Source organism: Mycetomoellerius zeteki, unplaced genomic scaffold (genome assembly GCF_001594055.1).
Source record: "Mycetomoellerius zeteki isolate Tzet28-1 unplaced genomic scaffold, Tzet1.0 scaffold36, whole genome shotgun sequence".
NCBI lineage: Eukaryota > Metazoa > Arthropoda > Insecta > Hymenoptera > Formicidae > Mycetomoellerius > Mycetomoellerius zeteki.
Window position 1 is genome coordinate 287,197 of NW_017257349.1, and position 23,967 is coordinate 311,163.

General features: G+C 28.3%; 2 protein-coding genes across 2 annotated transcripts in view; both read left to right on the forward strand.

The window, feature by feature from the left end:
* Positions 1-14,702, forward strand: part of LOC108725772 (sodium/calcium exchanger 3-like) — a 51,553-nt gene extending 36,851 nt beyond the window's left edge. Inside the window, 1 exon segment of the mRNA XM_018452983.1 lies at positions 14,620-14,702. Within this exon segment, the coding sequence (XP_018308485.1) occupies positions 14,620-14,639 (20 nt within the window). The 3' untranslated portion in view covers positions 14,640-14,702.
* On the forward strand, positions 14,672-23,687 carry LOC108725744 (sodium/calcium exchanger 1-like). The gene is made up of 3 exons (XM_018452945.1): positions 14,672-14,798; positions 18,084-18,254; positions 23,404-23,687. The coding sequence occupies exons 1-3, from the start codon at positions 14,672-14,674 to the stop codon at positions 23,685-23,687; spliced, it is 582 nt and encodes a 193-aa protein (XP_018308447.1).
* Positions 23,688-23,967: the final 280 nt, after the last annotated feature.

A 23,967-nucleotide genomic window follows, 5' to 3' on the forward strand; every position in this document is an offset into this window, starting at 1 on the left:
TATATATATATTATCATGTAAACTTATATATCATCATAAAAAAATGTATACACTCTCATAAATTTATAAACTTAAAGATCCTTATAAATTTATAATAATAAAAATCGATTTATAATATTCAAAAATTTGTTGAAAAATGAAACAGCTCGTTCTCATGAATTTTATTTCCAAAACTCACATATGAGTTTTTGATTCCTTAAAAGATTAATCAAATTATTCATTACGTATCAGCTCATTAGAAATTCCGATTAGTATGTTGAATAATGGTGAAGAATAAATGAGGTTGGATAGCAGAAGAAGCGCGAGAGGAAACTCGAAAATTGTAATGGGATCCACGATCCCTTACGGCCCGTGAAAATCCACAACGAATATCGCGTGACTGATCCAGCTCTATGTCGACTCTATAGAACTTTAAATACAGTCTGACGTCAATCACGGGCTAGATCACGTCCGGAATTGTGTAACTAGTTGTAGAGTGTATTCGACACAAGAAGATGTATGTCAGATAGCTGAGACAAGAATTAGTTAATTCGGTACTTTCTATTGTTATTAGAGAAGTATTAGGATTAACACTTTAGTTTTTATTATAGATATAATTTGATAAATTTTTGTTATTTGGGTTTTGGAATTATAAAAATAAAAATAATAAATAATTTTACTATCAATAATACAAAAAATTAATATGATAATAATATATCAATAATGAATACAATGAAAGAAGAAATATAAAAGAACGATGATAAAGAATAACTTACAGAATATAATAATAACAATAACAATAAAAAGATAATAATGACATAAATAAAAATAATGACTGTAATAATTAGAGTAATAGTGATGTTAAAAAATTTATTTCTAGCTTGAATTTTAAAAAGATTGGCAAAATATAATTCTGCCTTTTCATCACTCTTTCTTTAAATGCAATTATATGTCTTTTTATATCAACTAATTAATTCAATTATTCTGTATATAAAAACATTAAAGTTATCGCAAAGATAAATATTTGTCAAAAGTTTGTGTTTAATATTTTATAAGATATTATTACACTATTATAAATTTTTTTATGACATTATTTTAATATATCAAGTAAAAACGAAAAAGAAGTAAAAATGAATTTACATAAAAAAATGATATATAAATATAATTTTATTTCAAAAAATTATGAATGATTTATGATATATTTTCGTAGATATTGCCAATGTTGTAATTACCAATATTTTTAATTAACATTTAGTAAACATAAAACATATGTTAAATATATTTTAATAATATTAATAATATTTTTATTGTTATTATTAATTTTGCTATTCATTCAAATATATCATATATATTACATGATCATTATTTACAATTGCGTTTTCATTAATAAGAATAGAGAAGTAACGAACTTACAACCTATTATTACCTTTCCAATAATATACATCCAGACCTCACGTCTCGTTCGGTCGGCGCGGTGCGGCGCGGGCATTGCAATTTCATTTATTTTCTGAACTCCGTCCATTGTATAACGAGCTGCGTTTTATGGTCAGGATATCCTGTATTAATCCCAGGTGATTCTGTTTTTCTTTCTTCTATATAAATCGCTCGAATTTAAAACTTGTTTATATGAGCTATATTTTCCGTTTTTAATTACTCGCGTAATCTGCGTACAGTTGTACGAAATATCTGTATGTAAAATAATGTTTGCATTGCATTTTCTTGCACTTACATTTTGATGCGTGATTGAACACGAATAAAAATATTGTTATCGAGGTTATTTAAAATTTTCAAGACTTCTTAAGATGTTTCTGTAACGCAACGATAATTCCAGGAAAGTGTTAAATATAAATGTGAAATGTTTCGCTATAGCAGAAGTTATTTCCCGCACTTGTCACAAATGACAAGTACTTGTCACATCACAATATACAAAAGTTCGCTTTCTGTGAAACATATAACGCTATATTAGAATTGAATTTTACGGTATTATAACGCACATTTGCGAGTATTAAGATGCAATCGAAAATGCGGAATTGCTTAAAAGCCTGTGTTTATACGGTAGACGAACGTTAATGCCTATTTAATGGCTGTCAGATTATCGTATCATGTATACATAATGATCATCCTGATATTATTGCCATTAAATTCTGCGAACGGAGATATTTCACAGTTTTACATATATCATTAAAATGTCGTCATGTAAGTTAGTAATTTGAAAAGCCAAGTCTTTAATATTAGAATCACTATTAGATGAAATTTTGGTTCCAGTAATTATTTAAATTTTTTTTCTTTTTTATAGAAATTATATATGCAATGAAATATTAAAAATCTAATATGTGAATATAATAAAAAATTCTAGTAATATAAAAATAAATCAAATTAGTATCTTTGGTCTAACAGGATATCATCATTTTAATGTTAAAATTTAGTATTAGCCTTATAATTAAGAAAAGAATCTTTAAAGAAAAAGTTTTTAAAATTTTATACTAATTTTATTATTAAGAAGAGGGAATATTATTTAAATTAAATTAAAGAGACGTATATAAATACATAATGTATAAAAATAAAATAAAAAATATGCACTCGTCAATTTTAAATACATCTTCCAATTACATAAACTGCGCGCCAAAGACTGTCGACTTAAGAAGCAATCATAAACTGAAGCTGAAATGATATTAAATTGATCGCAACTTAATAATGCTGTAATAATAAGTATCTTAAAATGCTGCAAAGATCTGCGAAAAATTAACAGATTACTGTCAATTGAAGGATATTAAATCTACTTGAAAAGATAATATCTAGCACTGAGCTTATACATATATGATATTAAATCATCGATGAGGCGGCGATGTTCATTTATTGTGATTAATCATGTATAGCCTCGATAACGCGCCATGAATGAACGTAACGAATAAAAGATAACGCGTTGGTTACGGATAGTTTTACATCTGTACATGCATTCGACTATTTCATATATGTATATCTATATTGCAGCCAAATGCATTACTGGAAACATTTATATATTCAACGAACAAAAATTTCTCTGTAATATAAATGCATTTGAAGAGAGAAAGAGAAAGAAAAAGTAAATTAATTTATATAATTGATTGTGTAATTTAATAGCCAGTGTAAACTCGATAGTCAGAAAAAATCGATAAGTCGCATATTATGAAGAGTTCTTGTAAATGCATATGCATATGTAATTATAATTATCTTATAAATGACTGATAACGATATAATGATTAATAATAATTAGGAGAAATAATGAATTATTAAGTCACATAAGTAATATGCGTTATTTATTTATGAATCAAGTGAATACTCTTATTTGAAATATTAGATTGATTTATTATAATTAAGTTATATGTATTAAACAATTGATGATGAATTATTACATGAAATGTACAGAATATAGGAACAATTAAAGCTTTGTAATATTTATTCGTATAAATTTCCGCGTGATGAAGTTTTATAATTTCTATTAATGTTTCTCACAGTAATTCACAATCTTTATTTATAATTTTTATTTATATTATTAAGTACATATGTCATTTATATTTATATATTTTACGATAAATTTTTGCTGTCTGTATTTATACGATTTATTTGATAAAATTTTGTAACTTTTATTTATGACATTTATGGTAATGGTTCATACATTTTATTTACGATTTCTATTTATTTTTTCACATCTCTCATTTTTATTTATAAGTCGCTGCTATATATTTATTCATAAGTCGTACATATAATGTATGATCTGTCACGAGATACAACAGATATAAAGTCGTAATGCACGGTTGAAACAGTAACTGTCATAAAAACACGTCGAAAGTAACAAGCGTAGGTTGAGACAAATATCACCAGAGATTAGAGCAATGTGATATTCAATATAAATAAGCGAAGAAACCAAGAGGATAACCGCTAGCTGAAATATTGTTTTACACAGATTACATGATTTCATTTGATTTCATCTGATTACAAATAATTTTTTTCACTATACATATGAAGTCATTTGGTAAAATATACGATTTTATTTAATATTATACAATCATTTCTTGTGGTTGTATATGTAATTATCGAATTATATATAGAGATTTCATATGAATTTTATTATATAATGATTTCGAGAACTCTGTCCGATTACATTAAGTGGTTATCCCCTCGGAAGAAACCATATTCAATCAAAGCGGATCTTGTTATTTAGTGATATTTTTTGCAATCTTACAATTTTTAGTTTCAAAGCAAATTTCTAGGGGCTTCTTCAAATCAATTTCTAAATTTAAAAAATATGTTTTATATTACAGGCTGAGAATTTAATGAAAAAATTGTCAAACAAGACTGGATTTTATGTTAGGAAATAAAAAGTGTAATGTCGTAATAATTCTTTCGAATCATAAAAAGTTTTGTTTTTAAAATAATCGATACGATAGCAATCTACACGGTCGTAGTTTTTACTCTAAGTTTATTTTTGACATTCATGGTGCAGTATTAAAAAATAAGTGATAAAATCGCAGAAACATAAAATCTGATAAAAACAAGGTAAACTTGACGCGTCAAGAAGTCAGTTTTTGTTCCGACTTGCGACAAACACTGACAATTGACGAAAATAGCCTCTACGCATAATGATATATCCTCTCCTTTGCGACTGGCCATGTTATTTGTGCTAACGAACTTGGATTAACGCGTGAGATTAATCTTTTACGTAACGAATGAAAATATAACTTCCATTGAAATTTAGTTTCAATTCTATCATCTTTGAAGAAACACAATAAATGAAGCGACATCCGAATCTCGGCTTATTATTTGTCAATAATACACTTATGTTTATATAATAAAAATAATGGTAAATAATAAAAATTGGTAAATAAATAATAAAAATAAATAAAACTTAAAATACACACAATGATGTAAAATTATATTTTAAGTTTACGAGGTTCATATATTATGAAGAGAAGGATTTTTTATTCTTAATAAGTTTACCTCTTAATGTATCCTCCTAATTAATACCACGGAAAATTAATTACTTCGAAAATTCGATCGAGCTAATGAAGTTATTAATTCATGGAAATTGTACACAACTGTGAGAAGAGAACGAATACATGTAGTAAACAAAACGGAATGGCACAAAAGTGTTTGACCAATAAGAAATTTTCTTTTTCATAATATTTCATAGTTTAATAAGTTTATTTTATAAAGTTATATTTCATTACTTAAATGTACTTTTGTTTATTTAAGAAAAATATGAACGAGTACAAAATAATAGTAATATTCGTTACATTTTTACGTGGCAACTAATTAACCCGCGGCTGTTTGCTTTTAATTAAGGAATTAATCAACCCTGTTCAGGTTACGAAAGTTTTGGATCTTATGTTTATATTCGAGACCTTTTTCAACTCGTTCTATCAACTACGGCCGTTGTTTTAACAATAAAGTGGGATAGTTTGCTTCTGATCTGCATAACTTGCAGAATTTTTCTTAAGTGAGAAAAATTCTTTTTATTTTTTAAAATAATGTAAGAAAACTGAATTTTCAGCACAATTTTTCCATCACTATTTTTACTCGTGGATTGAAAAATATTTATTTTTGAAGCTCTGGCAGTAACAGTGACAGAATAACAAAGTATATAATAAAGACACACGGCCAAGTTTACTACATGCCTGCACGTTTTAATCAGTTGTACTGCCGAATTCTGCTGACTAACCTCGAAATAATACGGCTAATTTACTACTTAAAAGTAACCGCGGCATAAGTTACGTTGGCCGCAAAGCGCCATACGTTGCTTCTAAAAATGGATTCCCGGGCTAAAGCCGAGCTTTTCAAACAGGTCGACAAAGTATGCGAATAAATGCTGCATTCATGCAACAATACGCTTCTAAGAAAAAAATTGTGATAAGACACATAAAAACAGAAATAGCAAAGATGGAACAAAATGGAATAAAAATGGAATAAAAATGAAGGAAATAATCTAATAAAGTTCAAACAAATAATTGATTAAAACATTCCAAACTGCTTATAAAATCCTTCAGTAGTTAAAAGCTTCTCTTTTATGAGTAAATAAATTTATATTATCATCCTTATTTCCTTGTTATTTGACAGTCAATGTCCTTTCTATTGCTTTGCAAGAATATCGAGTTCCGAATTTATTGTATCAAAAACTTTAGTTGTTACATTAAATTACGATATAATTACAGAAAATATTCAGAAGTACACGAACTCTATAATTAAAGGTAATTGAAGAATGAAAGAAGAAACAACAAAAAGTAATTAATTAATGATAAAATTATGGAAATAACTTAAGCAATAATAATTCATCTTCCGGAAATAGTTTAAATATTATAACAAGTTGTGAATTAACTTTCTACGGCAAAGTGCACTCGAAGACAATAATAATGAGAGGGCATTGAACCACAGTCGCATGATTTCAGTGACGAATAATTTTATAATTTAATATACATATGTATAGACGTTTCGGCTTAGATTAGACCATCTTTAATATAGATACAGAGTTTAGTTGGTTAATGAAGTTAAAACGCAATGTGTTACATAATTAAAAATTGGAGCTTATTCGTTAGTATGTGCGCTAAATTAGATATATAAAAGAATCTTGATAGTATTTCCTTGTTCTTCACATGTCCTGATATTACATATACGTTTCGTCTTAATGTGAAAATTTAGTATTGAAAAAATCTTCAGACGAAACTTCAGCAGGTAAAAAGCAAGAAATTAACGTATAATATTTAAATAATTCGTTTCTTATGTGACCTAATTGTTTGAATGCATCTTTTTGTTCTATTCTTATAATTTTCCAAATACAATTTTGTTTCGTTCTATTTATTTTGTCATCGGATGAGTTATAATGAATGTTCGGTTTATCAATCTCAATCCGTACAAGTATTTCGGAATTAATCTTTCTTTTAAGCATGATTTAAAAAAATAGATTTTTAATCTTAAGTTCATGATCTGTTTGGTTAGTTTAATAAATTGTTTCATTCTAACGAAATTTTCGATGCCAAAATATATTCTGATAAATTCAAAGAAAGGTAAAGTTAAACGCACGTTTATGCCCGCGTAAAAATACAAGTAAATATAAATATAATTTTAATGGCTATAAAATCAAAAACAATAATAATGAGAGGGCATTAAACCATAAAGACGAAACGTATATGTAATATCAGGACACGTGAAGAACAAGGAAATACTATCAAGATTCTTTTATATATCTAATTTAGCGCACATACTAACGAATAAGCTCCAATTTTTAATTATGTAACATATTGCGTTTTAACTTCATTAACCAACTAAACTCTGTATCTATATTGAAAATGACCTAATCTATGCCGAAATGTCTATATATATGTATATTAAATCATAAAATTATTCGCCACTGAAATCGAGCGATTGTGATTTAATGCCCTCTCATTATTATTGTTTTTGATTTTGTAGCCACTAAAATTATATTTATATTTACTTGTACTCGAAGATATTATATAGAACTAAAATATCATAACTATATATATTCTTTAATAATTGAGAAAATTCTCGTAATTTTACTTGGAAATTTTCAAGCACGGAGCTCGCAAGTCTTCAACGAAGTATAAATTACGTCCAAGTAAAAATTCTATCGACAATGTGCGGTAATAGATGGGAATAATTAAACAATGTGATAAGCGGTACTAAAAGTGAAGTTTTCGATTGCTTTATGCTTTAATGCGTTTAATATAGATCTTTTATTAATATTCCATTGATAATTCGTTATTGATAGATTGATAAAAATATTGTATCATCTCTTGACTTTTTCATCTGGACTTTTCTTAACTTCTACTCTGGACCATTGCATCCTCCAGTTGCAGCAGCCATTCGGGTGATCCATGATGAGTCCAGTCCCACATTAAGCAACCCCATCCATCTCCCGATCGATCTATTTTACTGTTGCAGTACCAAGAGTAATTTCAGCTGCTCCATCAAGCTATATACGTGCGAAACCACTCGGTTAAAAATTGTAACGTATCGTTTTCAAGTTTTGCTTCGAATCTTGATGTGCGACGTGATATGTTTAATTTTTAAAAACTTTTCTTCTCTACACATAATCATATACTACCATAATAAAATTGAATGTTTTATAGAAATTATAAATATCTATACTTTTGTCATTTTAGTTATCCTAAAAATTATACATCATATTATATTATATAATATTATATTGAAAAGAAATTATTAAAAAGATTTATTTTTAAATTATAATAAAGTAATATAATGTTTAATTTTTAAAAATATAACTTTTACTTTAAAAAGAAAAATAAAATTAAATAAAAATTAATAAAGAAATTAAATTGATAAAGAAATCAAACGGATAAAAAACGTACATATATATATATATATGTATGTAAAAAATAAACAATTTTTGCATTTAATTTTCTTATTCAATGCATATCTTTCTAAAAATAACTTTAAATGTTAATTTTTATCTTTTGTATGTATTAAAAATGATCAATTAAACTATAGAAACGGGAATCTAGCTTTCATTGAAATGATTTTTATTTCAATATGTCATGACCCCCGCATAGTCATGACCCTGAGTAAGTTCTCATGTATTAACTTATACCCTTTTTATTAAACGACTGTGACTATTGTTTTTCCTGATCAATTAATTATACAAATCAGTGTAGAACAAGTATTAAATATTTCAAACAGAGTTAGCAAAGATTTATCCTATTTCAAATAATCATACAACTTTTGCAAATAATTATATAACTTTTACAACAATTGGGATATATAAACGTTAACATGTAGAGTTTCGTTGAAACATCTGTCACGATTAAATTCTCGGAGGTTAACAGCTATATTATTCTGACGATTATTATCTCTGACACATATATGTGACAGTATCAAGATTGTTTCAATCACTTCTATAGCCTAACCTTGTGTTAGAAATTGAAGAGACACGTTTATCTGCGGTAATCAGTACAATAATGACGTTTAATAATTTTCAAGCTTTGCATTGCGATATCTCCACTCATACCCACTTGAATAGAATGTGAAGTTAAAGCATGTTCGTTGTATAATCGAAATCGCGGCTATCGATTAAACTTATTAGAAACTCAATTGGCGTTTCTGAGATACGGTAATTAAAGTACTTTCAACTTGACAGCTCGCGTATAAATATCGATTCGCCTCGTTGTTTGCTGCACGCGATACCGTATTTATTGTATATGCTAATATAGTTAAAACTTTCAAGTTTTTTGCCGTTTCTTATGTTTTATTTGTTGCTCATACAGAATATTAATTATTCTTTGTTATCTACTATTATCAAACAGCCTCTATAATCTTTTAACTAAAAAAGTATAATATATCGTTATAATTTAAAATTTTTACTTTCAGTCTTTAATTTTTTTTCGAAAAGATTAAAATCTTTTAACTTAAACGTAAATATTTCTTATAAATAGATCTCTGAAATATTTTAAAAATTTGGGGAAGCTTTACTACGTTCGTATACTGAATTTTTCGTTTGCTTCCGCCTACCATTCTTTATGTTTTCCGATAATTTCGACGTTTTGATCGAGAAGCACTCGTGAAAATTCCACTGCCGTTCGTAAGTTAAACCTTCGTAAGTTAAAAAAACTTTGCAAAATGAGACGAGATTTTCCGCAGTCATCTATTTCTGACTTGCCGTCCCCAATCAAGTTTAAAATTCTGATGGAAAAGCCAGGACCATATTTAGTTATCAACGCTTGTATTCAATCATCGTGTCCTAGTTTTGCCATAGCTAGCAATTTTTCGATTGCGAAGCTTACCCAATAAAAGAATAGTACAATTCTCTTTCTGTTTATAAATATTCCCATAATTACTTTTATTTTTAATTATTTACTTTAAGTGACTCAAATAAATATTTTAAGTTCTTAACAGATAAAAGAAGTAATTTATTTCTTATAATACATAAAAAATAAAAACGTTTATTTAAAAAAATTCATTTTTTATTTAGTTTGGATAAATTATACTATTTATTGATCTATTATCCATGCAGTCATGTATAACAAAAATATATCTTATGAGAATCAATTGCAAAATGTCAAGGACGTTATATCTTAGCCTAAAAAGTAATACCCTAAAAGGATTTTAAATAACTGAAGCTAAAACTGAAACGGATTTTTTAATTTATCTACCAATAAATAAGTAAATATATAAATGTAGAAAACAAATAAGTTTTAAAACTAAAGTTGTCTTAACTTTTTATATAAATTTTACGTAAAATTTTAGGATATATCTTAAACTTCATGTAAAATTAGCACATGGGTTAAAAATATACTTATATTTTACTTATACTTATATATTGCAAGCATGTAGACTGTATATATATTTGAGCTAATTTCACTGTGACAGAATGCAATTCACTTAAAATGCACCACACTACACTACTATATTCAAGCAAAGGAAGCAATATTGAGATATAATGCTAACTAAGCAAAATTACGTTAGAAAGCAAAACAAGGAATAATTCCTGAGGTAAATTATATTTCCTTTACCTCAAATTCAACGCGCCGGTTTTTTCAAACAAAAACATATTTCGAGCGTAATAAATTGCATCTCAACTGCATCTGGCGTTCATCGGTCGATCGTTTATTGATCTTATCTGTGTCTGATTGTGAGTCAGAAACGATCCTCATTTTAATCTCTTGTTCTCCCTTTCTGCTGTCAAATTGTATTCCTTTGTTCGAATGAGGTTCAACGTTCAATGACGCATTAAACGTGGCTTTGAAAAACAAATTTACAGTAATTTTGCTTGACCTTTTCTAATTATACCGTCTATTAAAATTAAAATTAATTAATTTTCAGAACAAGATTAAGAAATGTCGTATCTCAAATACTTTTATCATTATTTATTTATGTACATTTAATTATTTATGTTACAAAGTATTCTTCCGACGATTTTATTTTTGAATACATTTTAGATTCGACAGTTATGAATGACTTTATCATGTCTATAAAGTTAACATGCTAACATGAGCACAATCATCAGGTGAGACGTACAAAGAATTTAGTGCTCTTTAGGAACTAATTTATTGTTCTAATCTTGATTTTGTTGCTCTAATCATAGCAAGAAATTGGTTTTATGTTAAAATTTCTAAAAACTTTCTTCTCCGATTTTTGTATAATATGTCGAAGGCGTACAAAATCTTTAAAATAATCTGTCTGAAGTTTTTTTTGCAAAAGTAAATAAAATGTAAACGTAGGTATTAAAAAACAGATATAAAAAACAAAAAAATAGATAGTAAACAGCAGATTTGTTTTGTGTTGGAAATACTGTACGACGATAAAACTGTACCTCAACAACAACGAATTGTTATTATTATTTTACAAGGGGCAATAACGTGTTGTAAATGTAATAGCTATCATTTTGAATATATTATTATATTATTACTTTATTGTTATTATATAACTACCGATATTACAGAAATTATGTTTATTATTTTGCTTTCAGATTATATCGCGTATTGCAAGAGATTATTTTCCGATAAAGTGTCAAAAACTGTTTACAAATATAATAAAGCATCGAATATTTCTATTATTGCTGTCATCGTTATATTTAATCCTGAAATTATATTGGCAACATCATAACGATTTAACAAAATATCTTTCGCGAAGCTTAGGGAGAGTATTATGGGAGATAACAGTGGATATATAGATCCCGAATCAAGCAAAAGTCAAGCGAAATTGAATTTGCCAATACGGAAAGCTAACTCCCAAGCTTTAGTCGAGATATGAACTATAAAAAGCTTTTATGGAGTAACATTAGAACACCAAGTGAAAGCCAAAGCAAACAAATTTATATCCGCTTACGAAAGGATGTTTTCTGGAAAATTTCCTGGATATAGAAGCGATTAAGCAGTAACACATTTTTCTTAACATAAAGATCTTTTAACTTTTCTGCTGTGGTTGAGATGTAACCAAAATGATAACTAATCATTTACAGAAAAAGTGTATCCACTAATTGTTTTCTCATGTTAAAAGGTATAGAAATAATAATTGATCTATGAACTTTTTGTAAGGCGACCTTAAATAAAATAAATTTTTTTAATATAATTTTGGATTTTTTAAAAAATTATATATATACTAATTTGTTAAAATTTTTTATTTCAATGCAAACTTTATTTTTATATTTATATATTTTTATTCTTTTTTATCTATGTGTAACATTTCCTTTTAATAATAATAATAATAATCTTTTTTCGCTCTCTATTTCTTTTTTTATCTCTTAGCTGTCTCTTATTTTAACACATTTCAGATTTATTCTTATTTCAGATTTATTCGGTTTTTTATTTTTGCGATAAAATACGACCATATACCATCACGGCTGTAGACAGGAGATACCAACAATAAATGCGTTATTCATCATCGATCGAAACACCCGGTGTAAAGTATCGATCATCCCTCGATGACGGAGATAAATGTGGTCATTGAGTATTATTCATGCATCGATAGCGCAGCAAACACACTTTGTGTAAAATCGTCAATACATATTGCATTGTAGAAATTTTTATCGTTACATGAATAACGTATTTGGATACTTAATATATCTCTCTTTATATTAACATTTCTTCAGATAATATGAAATAACATGGCTCAAAATGTATTTTTGTCGAAACTAATTGCTGTACTAACTGCATAACAATAATAAAATGAATACATATATCGTATTCATACTTATCATTCCATATTTGTGTATGCAGCCACATAGAACAATATTTTTCTTCTAGGCTGAATTAGTTTCACACTGTGCGCTAGTAGAAAAGTGTTAATGCAAGTGATGTGAGTCGATGCGTGGTCAGACACGGAGTACGAAGCACGGAATTAGCTTAAGAGAGGTGTGCGACTATAATTCATGAGACCAATCGATAATAAAGTCACGACCACATGAGAAAGCGACTGTTTGTCGCATTCGTCTTCTATGTTTAAGGTTTATTTTAATGGATTCACATAGAGGACATTGATCAATCAATCTTGTCCAATATTGCTTTCACAAGATCGATCTTTACGGAGTAGCGTGAGTTTATCTTAAATAATTGATATTAATTTTATTTAACTTTTAATATGCATTCTATATATACGCGTTCTATATATCTATATTTTCGTTACATTTCTTATATATTTTTTATATATAATTCCATGTTTATGCAAAACTGGAAGAGTTAAACAGAATATTTAGCAAATAGTAATGTAAATCAGTAATATATAAATATAAGAAATAAAAATAATAATAATATTATATTAAAAATAACATCTACTGATGTGTGATTTTTTGAGAAAATAGTATCTTAACAAAAAATAAAATATTTTTAAAGAATAGTTAATAATAATTTTTAAACTCTAAGTAAAATGCTCTGTATACCATTTTATAACTTTATATAGTATACACTCTAAATCCATAGCAATGAAAATTTGACTGCTAACAAAAGTGAGTAGCAAAATTATTGGTTGCGTTCAGCAGAGAAAACTAATCTGCAGTTAGCACTTAGTGATTCTTCAATATAATTGGTTCCTACATTTCGATCCAGTGAAAAATTAAAGGCAAGAATCAATCACATTAAAGAATCACTAAGCGCTAATCGATTAATTTTCTCTGCTGAACGCAGCCATTGTTTTAAGTGTGGATTTTCACTGCTTAATCTGTCTACTTGTACATAAAGAAGTGGACTATTTCATTCGATTAATCAAAGTGATTTAAGCATTAGTTGATAATGCATTGCAAGATGCATTGATTGATACTGCAAGGAGTGAATTTAGCAATATAGCATCGCTATGTCGTTTGTCGCATGTTTATCGTTTGTCATGGTCGTTACGGGCGACGCATCTTGAGACACATATGACATAAACATAAGAGACAAATTAATTTATTTTGCAAAAAATTATATACGTACATATCATTATATCATTAAACTATTATTTTACCATTAAATAGATTAAATTTATAATTACGTATATAATTTTTTCAAAAATTTATAATTAAAAATAAGGTTAATAGATTAATAGATTGATAGCATGCTGTGTTCAAAATCTGTCTCCGCAGACTTTGTTATCTGAGTTTGGAATGACATTATTCTGTCATTATTCTAACCTTCAAATTCACTCCTTTTTAGAGTAAATTTTTCACTCCAATTATCGAATGGATTTTCCATTTCCATCTTGCAGTAAAATTCACTGACAGTAACATTGGCGCAATTGCCACTAATGCCTGTAATGAAATTTCAATTTAATGCAGTGAAATTTCATTGCAACAGATTTAGAGTGTAAGTTATTGTATATTTTTTTAATAACTTGTTTTAAAATTGCCTTAATTTAACCTGGTTTAAAACTGTCAGTATCTTAATGTTTCTCGATATTAAAAACTCTCTTGTTAAAGGTACTTGAAAAATTGAGCATTTTGCAATTGCAAAAATGGGTCATTCAATATCTAAAAATATCCTGTAAAAAAGTTTACAACGATAAGACTCGCATATTTATTATGCCAGACTGGAATTAATTAAAACTGTTAATTAACAGAAACTGTTTCGCTGTTCTTATCTGACCATGAATCGACTTCCTACTTATTCTGTTATAGAACGTGTCCCGACATTATTAAAGTAGCAAGATGCGATTTTCTGGTTTCAGCGGAAGCAAGGCGGAGCTGAAGCAGCCGGAGGATAGAACGGAGGAGGAGAAAATGGCACTGCTGGGCAGACCGCGTCTAGGCGAGGTGTTCCGAGCGCAAATCAGGATTAAAGAATCCAAAGAGTTCAAGAACACTGTGGATAAGCTTGTCCAGCGAGCAAACGCCTCCATAATACTCGGTGAGCTCCTAATATGATCTCTTTTTGGAACATTTGCTATAAAATGTAAAGATAACAATCATACGCGCGCGTATAGACATACAGGATCTTTTTGAACTCTTCGTAGCACAATCGAGAAGTAAAATATCAAATTATGTTTCCTAAATGGCAAAGTGACATCTTGTAGGCCAAAATAAATGTCACTATGTTAACCTGCTACTTAATTTTTTAATTTTCAGAGACATTTTTCTCAAAAATATATATTTACATGAAAATATTCAGTAAAAAAATACGTGTCCCTTATAAACAAAAATTATTGTAAAATTATATGTTGATTGGAAACTTTTTTGATAGTCACTGTAACTCAAGAATCAAATTTAAACACAAATACAAAGTGTACGTATATAATTATGTAATTATAATTAAAATTATGACAGTCATCACGGTTGAGACAGAACATTGTATTCCTCAGTTATACACGTTCAGTAGCGCTTTGTTAAAACATGAGAGACAAAGAGAAATAAAATTGGGATGAAAGTTTCAATTAATTCCTATGACTGTTTCTCATAATTATATAAAATATGGTAAAGTTTCTATTCATAGTTTCTTCTTTACAAGAAGTTTTCTTCACCAAGCTTCTGCCATAAATTTATTATTGAACAGTCTGCGCGTCTAACACGAACTTGCTTGACTTAATCTTTCCCAATGGAGAAATGCGTATCACGGGACGCGCGAGCATCTAGATTGAGGCTCTTTAAAAATGCAACTCTGAGGAATGCAGCATTATGTATAGAGGCTCGTGAAATTCAAGACTCCCTTGGCGCCACATGCATGATTCTCACGTTTCTGCGTTTTCTACATTCACCTTAAATTTTTGCTACTTTGGCTATGCAACCGTTTCAGAAACATACTTCTTACATTTTTTTACATTTTGAGCAGCCTTTCTAATATGCACTAAGCTAGATGCATGAATTGCAAATGAAAATTTGAATTGCAATAAACTTGACATTTAATGTATAATTATAAATACTTTCAATGTAATTATTATTTTTATATCACTGACACATATATTATAACGTTTTATTTTATAGAGAAAAATAAAAACATTAATGAGACTTAAATAAAAACTTGTCGATTTTTAAATAAGACCCTTATGATTCATAAATTTTACATGTCGCTCATTTGCTACAACAATATAACTAAAAATTGTCATTTTAGTTGCTTGCATAAAAAAACAAAAACTTAAAAAAAAAGAATATAATTTAAAGGAGCATATTGTTATTCCTACAATTGTTTATTTTATTATATCAAAATTAATAATAAAATTTAAATGATTCAAAACATTTAAACTCTAGAAAATTTTATTTTTTAAATTGTGTCGTCGCAAATGAACGATATGAAAACACATGTGAACAAATTGATACAAAATACCTAATAAAATTCTTAGAATGGCGCTATTATCACCTACTATTATGAATTCCGTAAACTTCCAATGGAAGCTTTGAAAATGACCGTGTCGAATTTTCTTTCGCTATTGACTTCAAGCACAGAAAATAATAAAAAACACAAAAATATCAGCAACGAGCTGTTTCCTATTGTCATTTTGGTTCATTTCTTCCTTTCGCTCCCCAGGAGGCTTTTCTTTTCTTCACGACAGGAAGTTATTCCATGTATTCTATGTTCCTCAAAGCATCTCTGAAAAGCTTTGGTAAGAGCTTTGGTCAAGAAATCGAATTTACAAACAGCAACGAAACTTCATTATGTGATAATCTTTTTCGACATTTAATAAATAATTGCGATTAATGGCAAAGTATATGTACAGTACGTAAAACATTTAATGGACAAAATATTATTTAGTGTATGGATAAGAAATATTGCAAATATTATAAATATATGTATAATAAAAAAAGATATAAAAAATATTTATCAACGTACTTTATTTGGTAAATATTTATTGCAAAAATTAAACAAGATGGGAACAATTTAATTTTCTCTCCACGGAAAAAAAAGATTTGTTGAAACAATTAAAAACTTCACAGATTCAGCAAATCTACAGCCGCATATGGACAGCCAGTTTTCTTTGTTAAAGTAATAAAATTGTATAGCTGAATAAAATTAACGCTTATAGATAATCATATTTGTTGTTATAGCACAGCAAAAACACGGGCAGATCCAGAGAATTATTCTGAAGGGGGGTGATATGATGAAATGTAAATATTTACTTATTATTGATGTTATTTTCATCGTTGATGTTATTTTTAATATCTTTTAATTATTTTTATTACTTTATTATTTTATTATATTTACTATTATTATTATTATTATTATCATCATGATCATGAAATAGAAAATTATACATGTTTGGTATTCAGCATTTTATTAGCCAGATATATTTTTACATACGTATTAACATAATATGAAATGTAATTTAAAAACAAATTTTGTTATATAATAAATTCTAACTTTCTGATAATATATAGATCAAAATTTTGAACAAAACTGACTAATTATAAGATAGCGACTTTTGCTGCTGTAATGAAGAAAACTTGTTACATCAGCAATTTTTATCGTAGCAAAGAATAAGCTAAATTAGCATTCTCATAATTGCTTACAGACATAATTTCTTGGTTGAACCATCAAATCTTCTTAGTTATAAATGTTGAACTTACGCAGCAAGCTATAGCTTTTGCTAAACCATCTAATCTGTTTTTCTCCGTGTCTCTTCTATCCTTTCTCTCTCTCTCTCTCTCTCTCTTTCTCAATATGTTTGTGTATATACATACACGTGTGGAAATGGAATCGATTACAGTGAGAAAGGAATATCACGTTGCTCTATTATAGTGCTTTTCTTTGTCCCGTTTTCCTTTCTGCATGTTCTGCTTTCACTCGGCCTGTGAAGCGGAATCGCTCAAAGCATTTTTCGACTTTTACCTTCGATAAAGCGCTTCATTCACTTGTTCGTCACGATTATATATAGATTTGAATGTGAACAAAAATGAGATTTTATAGTATTTTTTTACTGCATTCAGTATTGAGTCTTTATTGAAGAAACAGGCTGAATCCTTTGTTTGTTTATGCATAATAGACAGCAACTGTCGTTACTAAATAATTTCTGCGATAGCGTTAACTGTTTTAAGAATTAATCAAGAATTATTATAAATCAATTTAAAAAATTGTTAATAAAAATTAAAAACTTTTACGATTTATAAAATTAATTTATCTATCGCTGAATGTTCGAGATATATAATGTCTTTTCTGTTTTCTACTTGTTTTCTAAAATATATAAATTATAAATTTTATTTTTAGGTACAAGTTCTTGGAAAGAACAATTCATGGAAGCACTGACAGTCAGTAGGGGTGATGAGGACGACGCTGAGGGTGAAAATGGTCAACCTTCCTCACCATCCGTGATGGATTACCTTATGCACTCCCTTACCATTTTCTGGAAGGTTCTCTTTGCCTTCGTTCCACCTACAGGTGAGTAAAAAAATCTTTTTATATTAATATTATTGCCTATCTGTGTATAGAATGAATCATTTTAATGTACCCTAATTTTTCTTCATTTTGTTAAATTTGGAACATTCTTTATTATCGTTTTTTTTTTTGGATAAAAGAGTTTTAAATTCAAATTTCATTCTTTTATAAAACGCGTTTTATACAAGATGTTAATGTTATCGAAATTTTGTAAATATATAATATTTTTATATCATAATATTTTTTAAATATTTTTTTAATGCTTTGAATGTTTGCATAAACATTCCATATAAAAACTATTGTGGTGTAAGTAATTGGTGATTTACAAGACGTTTTATATTTTGTTGTGACTATTTCTGATATGAAATAGAACCTATAATAATTAATTTATTGTTTATGTATTATTTGTTAAATAAATTTTTTCCTCAGAAATTGATTATATTATTTATAAGTACAAAATTATACAAGAAACCTTTTATCTTAAGGTATGATGATTCTTACGGTAAAATTACGATAAAAATATTTTTTAAATAATTTTACAAATTTGATTAGTTTCTTTAACATGCGGAAAGATGTTTTCAGCACCTTCGAAATAATATATACTTTGTCGTGAATATTAATACTGTGGTTTCAATCTTATATGAAAACGTTTATAGATACGAAATTGCCATTGGCTTTAACGTGATGAAAGGTAAAGCGAATTTCGATCGAAATGTGTTTATGATGGCGCAATCTGCAAAACGGAAAATGGTACACCTAAACTCTCTCTCACGGGATAATGTTTTTTAATATTCACGTGCGTACGAAAAGATTAATCACAAATTGATTTATATAAAGAGATGTTTAACGAAAAATAACTGTGAAATTTTAAAACTTGAAGGTTATTCAGTAATCCATCTTAATAGTATGAGGAACACGAAGATATAGTAGATATTTATTATCTTTGTGCAAAGCAACTAAAGAAACTCAGCTTCTTGTAACCAAACACTTTGATGAGGATTTTGTGAAAAGTTTGAAGAAAATCGATTCTTTTTGTTTGTGTAATTTTATGTCTTGAAGAAAAGTTTGAAGAAAATCGATTCTTTTTGTTTGTGTAATTTTATGTCTTAAATTTTTCACGGATTGTCTTCGTTTTTTTATTTTTGATGTTTCTTCGATTCTATTTTAACCTATTCCTGTATTTTTTGAGATGTGGGAGAGCTTTACTGCATTCTTTAGTCATGGCTCTACTTCCATCCAGGTGGAAGAAAACGAGGAAAGACGGTAAGAGGAGGATAAAGGGCGAGGAGAAGACGTGCTTTATTTCAGCAAGCACAATCGCAAAGACCTGCTGAGCAAAAGCTCTGGAAACTACTGTATCGAGCAACGTAATTTCACCTTGTTTATCTTTCTCTTCTTTTTTACCCGTCGTTCTTGTAGGCTTCTACGCAGAAGCACAAGATGCAGAATTGTATTTACTCTTTCTCTCGCTTCATCTTTTATAAGGAAAAAAAAGCTTAATTTCCGGACAGAGCCGGAGTGATCGAGAAATTTCTTTGATATCAAAAACAAATCCTAGATTAGAATATAATAAATAAATGTTCCAGGTATATAAAACATTTTGCTGTTACGATTGCAATACTTTCCAGATAAGCCGAAATTTATAGTTATGTAACTGCAGATTATGCAACCGTAATATGCGGTTGCAACGGTATGAGCGAGATTTATGAACACATCGCATTACTAAATGCAATATTCCGCAGTGAGACATGTTGCCGGAAAAGCCGGCAAAATCTGAAGATGATAGTCGAATTCCCAAGAAACTTAATTTGCGAGTTATGTATACATAAACGCAGAGATATGCATAATATCTTAGTTTAACGGTTTTTTTTAAAGACGTTCAAAAATCCCCTGTGAACCTGAACGTGTATTACACAGCAAATACGTGCACATATATACAAACGAATAGATAAAGAACGCTATATACATACGGCTATACATTCTTCTCTGCTCTCTCATGAAATTTCCACGAAATTTCTGCCTGATTTATAGCGACCTGTGCTTCTATACTCTTTTCCAAAGTAAATTTCGTTCGGAATTTATGGCAATAAAATAACGAGATATCAAACAAAATTTTCTTTAATAAAAATTAAGAGTTGATACATCTTTTGCAACGGATGATATAGTCGAGTAAAATAAGTAAATTAGTAAAAATCTTTTTTAAAAAATTGCTTTTTAGTACTATCGATACTATATATTTTGTTTTATATTAGAAAATCTTCTAAAAAGAAAATATAAAAAATTGGATTATAAGAAATAAGTAGATTTTTTAAATAAAATTTTTCTTTACAGTTTAATTAGACATAATAGTGTGTTATATATAAGAATTACAATGCACTTTATTTTTATACTTTCAGACTTTTTATTTAATATTGTCAGCCGAGTTTTTATTCGATCTCGAGAAAATTTCCGAGCTTACGATTTTCCGATAATTACATAATGTAATCAATAAGAGCGAGTTGCTTGAAAAAGACCACGAAACACTTTAATAAATCAGTCGAGTTTAGTACAAGAGTAGTATAGCAAGCATGTAGCAATAATATACACCGACCACGTGTAACAGTAAAACTAACCGCGTGTTTACAGACTCTTTAGCTGTATTAACGCCCACGTTCCAACGTAAATGTATCTTCGTATACAGATTTCTAATAATAATTCCCTTTTGTTGCCACATACAAGCGTTTGCGCACAAAGAGAGAGAGAGAGAGAGAGAAAATTTTACTTGTGGCATGAACCGCGTCAGCCTCGTGGCTCTCAAAGAATTTCAAATGTCTTGATAATAATTCCATAGAAAGCGTTTCGCGAGTTTCACGTCAATTGCGAATATCTCGGACGACCATTTGGAGAACGTTAGGAACTAATAATAATATTCGTTATGTATTACTTCAAGGACTTTTGTCACATGATTTTGAGACGTGATTACAATTCTAATTGTAAGATGATGCCTATTGGCACAAATGTGAAGAGATGCTTGCTTTTCAAGTATATAATATAGTGATAAAAGTATGTTATGTGTGATAAAGGAAAACTCTTCTCAATTTTCACATAATAATGTATGTACGAGATCAAGAAAATCCACATACAGTTTACAAGAAAAAAAACCTTCCAATATCGGTATTAATGTAACGCGTGGAGTGAAATATAACAAGAAGGAAATGGAAAGAGAGAAAAAATTATAATCGAATGTAACGAAAATGAAAATAGAAAACGTAAAAAGAAACTAAAAGTAGTTCAAGGAACTATACGAGGTAAAGGAGCTATTATGAAAAAGATTACCGCACCGTTAAATTAGACTTATTACACAAGAAATTATAATACTTATTACACAAGAATTATTAGACTTATTACACAAGAATTATAATGCAAGACTCCTAAAGACGTTTTCCCTCACTATTCTTGAAAACAGAATACATCGCAATCTTGGTTTCTTTATTAGTGTATTTTATGATTGGTAAGTTTTAGAGAGAATATATTTGCAAAATTTCAAGTAAGAAGAAACACAAAACTCATTTATATAACGACAATTTTTTAATAAAATTACAATTATTTTAATTTTTACAAAGTAAATCTGTACAGAGAGTTAAATTGATTATGCATTTTTATTTCCACTTTTAGACGTCTTACAATTTGAAATGAGTTGAACGTAATTTAAGCACTTGTCTATAAGAAATAAAATGAATACAAATGAGAAACTCATCCCTGAGGGAATTGTTAAGAACAATTATGTAAAAGTTGCATTTTTAGACAAACAGCTTATGATTAAACAGCTTTTGTAAAATTATATATAAAAACATAAACATAATTTATGTATGTAATACGTATATTGCAAAAAAGTTTTATATAATTTTTATAAAATCTTTTCTTTATATTCTAATATAATATTAATTGCGCTAAAATAATATATACAGAACAACAATGCAAATGATGGACATTATAAATTTCTGAACAAAAATTGTACAAAAATTACATATTTTAAAAATTATCGTACAAAATTTTAATAGAAAATTTTGTCCATTTATCACAGTTTTAAACTAATTTTTATAAGTGATTTTATTTATCGGAAATAGCCAATTACGGTAAAATAGCGTTTTTAAGCTACGTTACGAGCATCGTGATTTGTAAAAACCAAGCAGAATTGAGCTGAGGCAGCATAATTAGTCCCGAGAGTAAGCGTAAATGAGGAAAAATTGTGGACTTTTAACTAGACTAATTAAGCTCTCAAACGTGTGGTTACATGGTAGTGTATGTTTGCGTGAGCGAAGAGAGCGTCACTTTATAATTTGCATTTTGTTCATCCCGCATATCGCGCAAAGTGATTAAAGTTCTTTGGCACTGTTACCCAATGTTTTTTCTATTAAGCCCCAAAAATATATCATCGGTTTCACTTCCATTATTAAAATGAAGGACAGCGATTTTAACATTAATTTTTCAGTTTGATTAATTTTTTATAATCTTTTGTCAAATATGGATTTTACGTACAAGGTGACAAAAAATTTTACACATTTGTATGTTTATCAAATCATTGCCCAGATAACAATTGACGTTATTTATCGTCATTTTGATGTAAAAACAGCGACAAATAACGCCAACTTGCTACCTGAACAGTAATATATATAGTATATAATTATAAAAAAAAAACTGGAGTGTGTTAGTTATATCTTATTAAATACCAAAAAAATTCTGCTCCAAAAATTTTCGACTGATGAATTGAAGACATATCTTTTGCCTACCTAAGAGAATTTATTCGTAGAAAAATGCGTGACCATCGTGAATGCATTCTTGTAATGTCTTGAAGTTTATATGAAAGCTAAAAATGGCCATTTTGAGCATTAATTATTATTTTTTGGTATTTAATAAGACATAATGAACACTTCAAAGAAAAAGAGAAAGAGAAAAGTTGTTTCTCATAAACATATGTTACTAATATTTGATAAACATAAAACTTTGTGGCCAAACTTTTTTTGTCATCGTTGTGTATATTTTTCTATTTCTTCTATTTTATACATACAAAGAAATATGCGCGCAAATAATATTTATATTATTTAACAATCCAGTTCTGAAACTCTGTATTTTGCTTTCGCAAAACGTATAGGAAACATTTTTTAAATTTCAGATATCGCCGGCGGTTATTTGTGCTTTATCGTCAGCATTCTGGGGATTGGGGTGGTCACAGCGATAATCGGCGACGTTGCCTCGTATTTCGGTTGTACTTTGGGCATCAAGGATTCTGTCACCGCGATTGTTTTCGTCGCCCTTGGTACCAGCATTCCTGGTAAGTATCTAAAAACTGAGGATGATATACGAGGAAAAGGGGCGACATCGAGAGAAAACGTACACTGGAAAAAGTCTTGTTGCACTAATTGGAATTTTGGCAGATCAATCAGAAAGGTATACTGAAAAAAAATTTATTAAATTTTAATGCATATTTCTTCGAATAGTAGACTTAACTAAATATTTAGTAAATAAATATTTACCCTAATTAAAAAGTGATAGTAAGTCAAATTAATGGTTCTTATATCAAATAAATATGTGTTTACATTTAGTAAATATTTACTTAGAACTTCAAATAAATATTTTTTTAATTTAGTATTTTTTTTAGTGTACGGATTAAACACTTTTATTAAATCTATTAAATATGCTAATCGACTCTAGTGAAAATTTTTCTTATAATTTTTAT

Bases quoted from the DNA above. Each gene is read 5' to 3' on its own strand.
- LOC108725744 (XM_018452945.1), top strand. From the start codon at position 14,672: ATGGCACTGCTGGGCAGACCGCGTCTAGGCGAGGTGTTCCGAGCGCAA. The intron at 14,799-18,083 runs GTGAGCTCCTAA...TTTTATTTTTAG, and splicing joins AAACGCCTCCATAATACTCG to GTACAAGTTCTTGGAAAGAA. The intron at 18,255-23,403 runs GTGAGTAAAAAA...TTTAAATTTCAG, and splicing joins TGCCTTCGTTCCACCTACAG to ATATCGCCGGCGGTTATTTG.